General features: G+C 43.3%; 1 protein-coding gene across 1 annotated transcript; it reads left to right on the top strand.

The window, feature by feature from the left end:
• The first annotated feature begins 784 nt into the window (after positions 1-784).
• On the top strand, positions 785-1,787 carry LOC129558303 (olfactory receptor 7D4-like). Its single transcript, XM_055429343.2, has one exon. It carries the CDS (start codon positions 785-787, stop codon positions 1,721-1,723), a length of 939 nt encoding a protein of 312 aa, XP_055285318.2. The 3' UTR covers positions 1,724-1,787.
• The last annotated feature ends 4,653 nt before the right edge of the window (positions 1,788-6,440 follow it).

The following is a 6,440-nucleotide window of genomic DNA, read 5'->3' on the forward strand; positions in this document are numbered from 1 at the left end:
AGGAACAGTCGTGAGTCAGGGAAGATGAAAGAAAGCCCAGCATGGTGTAGAACGTTCATGTTTTTAAATACATATTTATTTATTTATTGGCTGTGTTTGGTCTTAGTTGTGGCACACTGGATCACCCGGGCTCTTGTGGCACACGGGCTGTTGCGTTGTGGCACGTGGGCTCTATAGCCCACGCTCCATGCCATGTGGGACCTTAGTTCCCCAACCTGGGATCGAACCAGCATCCCCCACATTGGAAGGGAGACTCTTAACCACTGGACCACCAGTGAATTCCTAGAACATTCAATTTTTTAATTTATTCTTGGCTACACTGGGTCTTTGCTGCCACATGCAGGCGTTCTGTAGTTGCAGCAGGCTGCAGTTCCTCTCTAGTTGCAGCGTGTAGACTTCTCATTGCAGTGACTTCTCTTGTTGCAGAGCAGGGGCTCTAGTGTGCACGGGCTTCAGTAGTTGTGGCTCAAGGACCTAGTTGCTCCATGGCATGTGGAACCCTCCTGGACCAGGGATCGGGCCCATGTCCCCTGGATTGGCAGGCAGATTCTAAACCACTGGCCCCCCCAGGGAAGTCCTGGAACATTCAATTTTTAAAGAGGTTTTCCGAGGAGTAGAGGTCAAAACAAGGAAGGTATTATTGAGATATTGGTCAACTAAAGAAAACTCATAGATAAGACATAAGACTTGAGTGAATGAGTTTCAAGTATATGGTACATTCCTGTTTTGTCATTGTTTGAACATTATTCTTGCCTCTTTCCATAAGGCAATTTCCATAACTTACATGGAAATAGAGAACCAGACAGTTATCTCAAAATTCATCCTTCTGGGGCTCTCGGATGATGCGGACCTTCAGCCCCTCCTCATTGGACTGTTCCTGTCCATGTACCTGGTTTGTGTTACAGGGAACCTGCTCATCATCCTGGCCATCATTTCTGAGTCCAACCTGCACACCCCCATGTACTTCTTCCTCTCCAACCTGTACTTCACTGACATATGTTTCACCTCCACCATAGTCCCCAAAATGTTAGTAAATATCCAGAAGAAGAACAAAGGCATCACGTATGAAGGATGCCTTACCCAGATGTATTTTTTCATGATCTTTGCTGGGCTAGATAATTTGCTACTGACAGTGATGGCCTATGACCGATTCGTGGCCATCTGTCACCCCCTGCACTACACAGTCATCATGAACCCTCACCTTTGTGGTCTCCTGCTTCTGCTTTCTTGGCTGATCTGCCTGACATATTCTTTGTTGCAAAGTTTGATGGTTTTGAGGGTATCTTTCTGCAAAGAGACAGAAATCCCCCACTTCTTCTGTGAACTTGCTCAAATTCTCAAGCTTGCCTGCTCTGACACCCTTGTCAATGACATTCTGCTATATTTTGTAACAGGCCTGCTGGGTATTATTCCCCTGACTGGGATCCTGTTCTCTTATTCTAGAATTATCTCCTCCATAATGGGCATTTCATCTTCTGGGGGCAAGTATAAAGCCTTTTCCACCTGTGGGTCTCACCTATCAGTTGTCTCCTTGTTCTATGGCGCAGGCCTTGGGGTTTACCTCACTTCAGGAACAGCCCATCCCTCCAGAAAGGGTTCAATAGCCTCGGTGATGTACACGATAGTCACTCCCATGCTGAACCCCTTCATCTACAGTCTGAGGAACAGGGACATGAAGGGGGCTCTGAGGAGACTTTTCACTAGAGGAACATACTCTCAATGAGATAATGGAAGTTAAGGGCAGGCCACGGAGATCCCAAGTGCTGATAACTGGTGTCCATGAATGTGTAATCTGAAGACATAGAAAAGAGACATTATTTATGATATACTAGAAGAAAATGTTTCTGAGCCAAAGATAAACTTGAAGCAGCACACTAAAATGCTCACCATCTACCAAGGAAAAAGAATGACCAATCAATAACTAAACTTCTCATGGAAACAAATCATTCCAAGGATTAATTCCTATAAGCATCAAGGGAGGAAAAAGAAAGTCAAGAAATGCAGATGGGAAGAGGACAAAATGACCACAAAAATTTACACATTGGCTCACCTTTAAACCCTCTCAGTTTTGTTCAGACTTCTAGCACCGTGCCTGCTGGACCATGCTTTTCCCTAGTCTTGGTCTGAAAACCATTGTTTGGACTGTCTCATACCAACCTCCCTCACCCCGTAAGATTTTACCCTTATTGAGTCTTGCTTTGGTGTTGGCCATTGACCTATACTCGGGACTTTAATGACAAACTTCTTTAGGAAACTCAGTGCAGTTTCTACTTTCAAGAACTCTGGTCTCTGTTGACCCATTTGATCTAAAATAAAGGTCCAAAACATTTTTCTCACTGTCTTCCTTCACTGGTCCACACGTCCCTGAATTGTCACATGCTAGGCTTCAAATAGAAACTGTCAGCTCTTCCGAGAGCCCAAACCTGACCACCATCCTCCTGTTCATTCATTTCCATAGCACTTAGCGTATTTTGAGGTGGGGCAGATCACAGAGGCCAAGAGGACTCTGGGTTAATCTCTCTTCATCATTCACCAAGGGTGCAATCTCATGCATGTTCCTTAACCTCTTTGTGTCCCTGTGCCCCATATTTCCTTAAGAGTTCCAATGAAGATTAAACATTATACATAAAAGAACTCAGAACAGTGTCTGGCATAAGTATCAGAAGATCCATGAGGGCCGTCTAGGTCCATGCTCGCCATGGTGAAGGTACACAGGGATCCATTATCACCAGACAGAAAAGCTGTAGAGGGTTGATCAGGCTATGGATTTAGAAGTGAATTCCCAGAGCTGATTCACAGCACTGAGGACATCATGTAGGAGAGGCAGCCCGTCCAAGGCTCAGTCCAGAGCACCATGTGCTGAAGATCAGATCTGCAGAGTCCAGGAGAGAACTTCCTTGGATCTAGAGATTAAGGATTGGACCAAGACTCCCTGCAACAGTTAACTGGGAGGGCAGAGCATCCTTTATACAGTTCAGCCCCAAGGGGAGATTCTCTTAAAATGAAGGTAAAAAATTAAAACCTGCCTTGGGTTAACCTGAGGAATGTTGAACCCTCTTGGTGAATACATGATTTGGATCCTGGTAGACTCCAATGGTTGAATTATAACTTTCTCACTCTTGGACAGAGGAGCCTGGCAGGCTATACAATCCATAGGGTTGCAGAGTTGGACATGACTAAAGCAATTTAGCACTGTTTCTAAGTAGACTCAGATTCTTCATTGGTAAGTATTAAATAATTGCTGGGGTGATTATAGAAAATTAATATCAAATGCACACATTTGCAAAAAGCAGTGGCTACCATATTTATGAACACTGCATTTATTTATTTATGCCCCCACCTTGTACCAAAAGAGGTACACCTATCAGCAGGATCCTGGACTCCAGAAAGCTCTGCACAGCTGCATTCCTCTCCAGCAGGGGTCTGAGGCTGAGATACAAACTGATTGCTACTGGTGAAAAAAAAAAAAAAAATCACTTTATTTAATACAACGTTTTAGCTTCCAATCATTCTATGGAACCTCTGGCCCTGGTGACCTGGAGAATTAGAATAAGATGAAGCCAAGATAGGACCATCCTAATAAGCCTGCAACAGTATGATTGTCCTCCGTCTTTCAATTAGTTACAAGTGTAGAGACACTATATCACAGGGTTTCTCAATCTGGGTACTGTTAAAATTTGGGGCCAGGTAATTCTTGGGACAGAGGGTGAAGGAGGAGCAGGGGCACTGCCCTATACATTGTAGGATGCTTAGCAGCATTTGTGGCCTTATACACTAGATACCAGTAGCTTCCCCAACTCTCACATCCCATTCAAAAAAGGTTTTTAAAAAATATCTCCAGACATTGCAAATATCCTTTAAGAACAAAATCACTCCTGAATGAAAATTAGTGATTTACCATGACTCAGACAACTGATGAAAGGAAAATGAAGAGAAAAAAATAAGTGAGGGTTAGACCCTGGTTTTCCTAAGGCCCCAAATAGAATGGACCTAAGATACGAGCCTCTTCTTACAGGAAGAATGGCACCTTAGGTCTGGTACAGGAGCATTAATGGACATTTGTTGAACTGATGAACAAATTTTAGTGCCAGAGGACAAGAACCTTGTCTGTTCATTGGTTGCCTGGGGAATGATGGGAAAGCATTAAAAGGGACATGAGGAAAGGGACATGGGTCACCATCTTGACTGTGTGATGGTTTCACAAGTGTATATATCAGTTCAGTTCAGTCGCTCAGTCGTGTCCGACTATAGATAAAAACTTATCTCAGTATATATTGTGCAGCTTCATATATATTGACTTTTTAAAGACTTATTTATTTTGGCTGCACTGGGTCTTCATTGCTGCACGAGGGTTTTCTCTAGTTGCGGAAAGCAGGGGCTACTCTTCATTGCAATGCACGGGCTTCTCATGCAGTGGCTTCTTTATGCACAGCACAGGCTCCAGAATGCACGCTCAGTAGTTGTGGTGCATGGGCTTAGTTGCTCGGTAGCATGTGGGATCTTCCCAAACCAGGGATCGAACCCATGTCCCCTGCATTGCAAGGTGGATTCTTAGCCACTCGACCACCAGGAAACCCCCTTCCTTATATGTTAATTACATCTATATAAAGTTATCCTCTCTCATTTGAAATCCTTGCACTATAACACTGGGCTTGTGGTGACTGCAAAAACAGGTACCATTTCTTCCCTTTCTTGTACCCACTTCCTTTCTTTGTAGCTCCGAGGATTCTTCCACCATGGGCTCACCCATGTGACCAGCACTGGGCAATGGGTTGCAGGCAAACATGACACATACAGGCACTTGAAAAGCACCTGCACAGTGGAGCTTGTGCTCTTCTAGAACCTTCCAGCATCATATGTACAAAGCCCCATCTCACAAGGCCCCATCTAGACTGTTGGAGGATGAGACCAGAATGAGGAGCAAGTAACCCCCATGCCAAACCAGCAGTCGACTGCAAGCACATTAGTAAGCCCAGCTAAGCACAGTCCCAACTGTCAACCAACAGAACTGTAAACTAAACAAATGGTGGTAGTTTTATACCACTGTGGTTCAGGTAGCTTATTATACAGCAATTATGAACAGGCTCCCTTCATTCCATTCTAAGAAGTGTGCACAGGCTACTTTTCTAAACTGAATCTCACCAAATGTCTACATATTTCTATCAACTTCAATTAACATTTAAACTGAGATTGATAAAGTCCTGATGTATGTGTGTGTGTGTTACATAATGTCCCATGTTACCCCTCTAGTTTTATCTTCTACTTCCAAGACTGTCCTTTTTCACATGTCAGAGTATGTGATGCATGACTTTCTTTGCCTTTGCACTCATGATTGACATGCTTACTCAAATCTGATCCTGAACACTATAAATAAGCCTTCTAAGCTTAGCTTGTGTCGTCTCTTCAATACGGCTCTCTTTGAACTCCAAAAGTTCAATATACTTCCTTGGGTCCTTTTTAATGGATTAACAGGCCATATTAGCTATCTTATTTATTGCTTATACCCATCTCTCCTCTTAGAACTTTACTCCTTTAAGGACAGCATCATGTCTTTCTTCCCAAAGCCTAATTCAATATAAGGCCCTTAATTGATATGCACTGGTTCTTTCAGCTTTAGAGAGGAAAAAATCCAGAGTGGGTTGGGGTTACCCAAACATTACACAAGATAGAGCTGGTTCCTGTAGGAGAAGCCCCAAGAACTCAGGCCATGATGAGACATGAAGACTGAGTAAGAATATAATTAGAAGTCCCCTCCAGAGAGACTATGTAAGGTAGCAGGTCTGTCCCAAGAAGTGGCAGAAAAGTGCAATGAGATGCAAGAGCTCTGGGGCACTTAGGTGCAGGTGGGAATTCAGTTTCCTTCTGCCCTGTTAACTGACATGATGTTGGAAATGAGCTGATGGAGTAGCTGTGTTGGATTCCCAGGGCTCCTAATTAAAGAAACAGTCTTATATTAGTCAATGCTGAGGAAAAGTACTCTTCTCCCCTTGGGCCTGACCTCTAGGGTACATTTTTTTTCCCCTCCAAATCTAGGCAAGAGCTAGTCAATAATTGCTATTCCTTCACTAGTGAGCTGAGGAAAACTTTGGTCTGCAAAACACTCAACACCTTCACTCACCGATGCACAATTATCAACACCAAGCACCCAAAGACCTGCATGGAGCACTGCAAGTAGAAAGGGTGCAGGAAAAGAGAAATGACCATCGAATGTGATGGTCACTTGTGATGACCACTGAATCAAAAAATATTTTTAAATCATATGACCAATCTACTGACCTCTATGCTAGATGAAACGAGCTATTCCCTGGGAAAATACAGATTACCAATGCTGACTCCATTCAGGTTAAAAAACTTAACACAGACTAATTTCCATAAAAGAAATAAAGTTCCTAAGAAAATATACTACTAAAAAACAATTCACCCAGATGGTTTCATAGGGA

This window comes from Moschus berezovskii, chromosome 8 (assembly GCF_049115385.1).
Source record: "Moschus berezovskii isolate FMDL1 chromosome 8, NW_MosBer_1.0, whole genome shotgun sequence".
Lineage (NCBI taxonomy): Eukaryota > Metazoa > Chordata > Mammalia > Artiodactyla > Moschidae > Moschus > Moschus berezovskii.

Bases quoted from the DNA above. Each gene is read 5' to 3' on its own strand.
- LOC129558303 (XM_055429343.2), top strand. From the start codon at position 785: ATGGAAATAGAGAACCAGACAGTTATCTCAAAATTCATCCTTCTGGGG.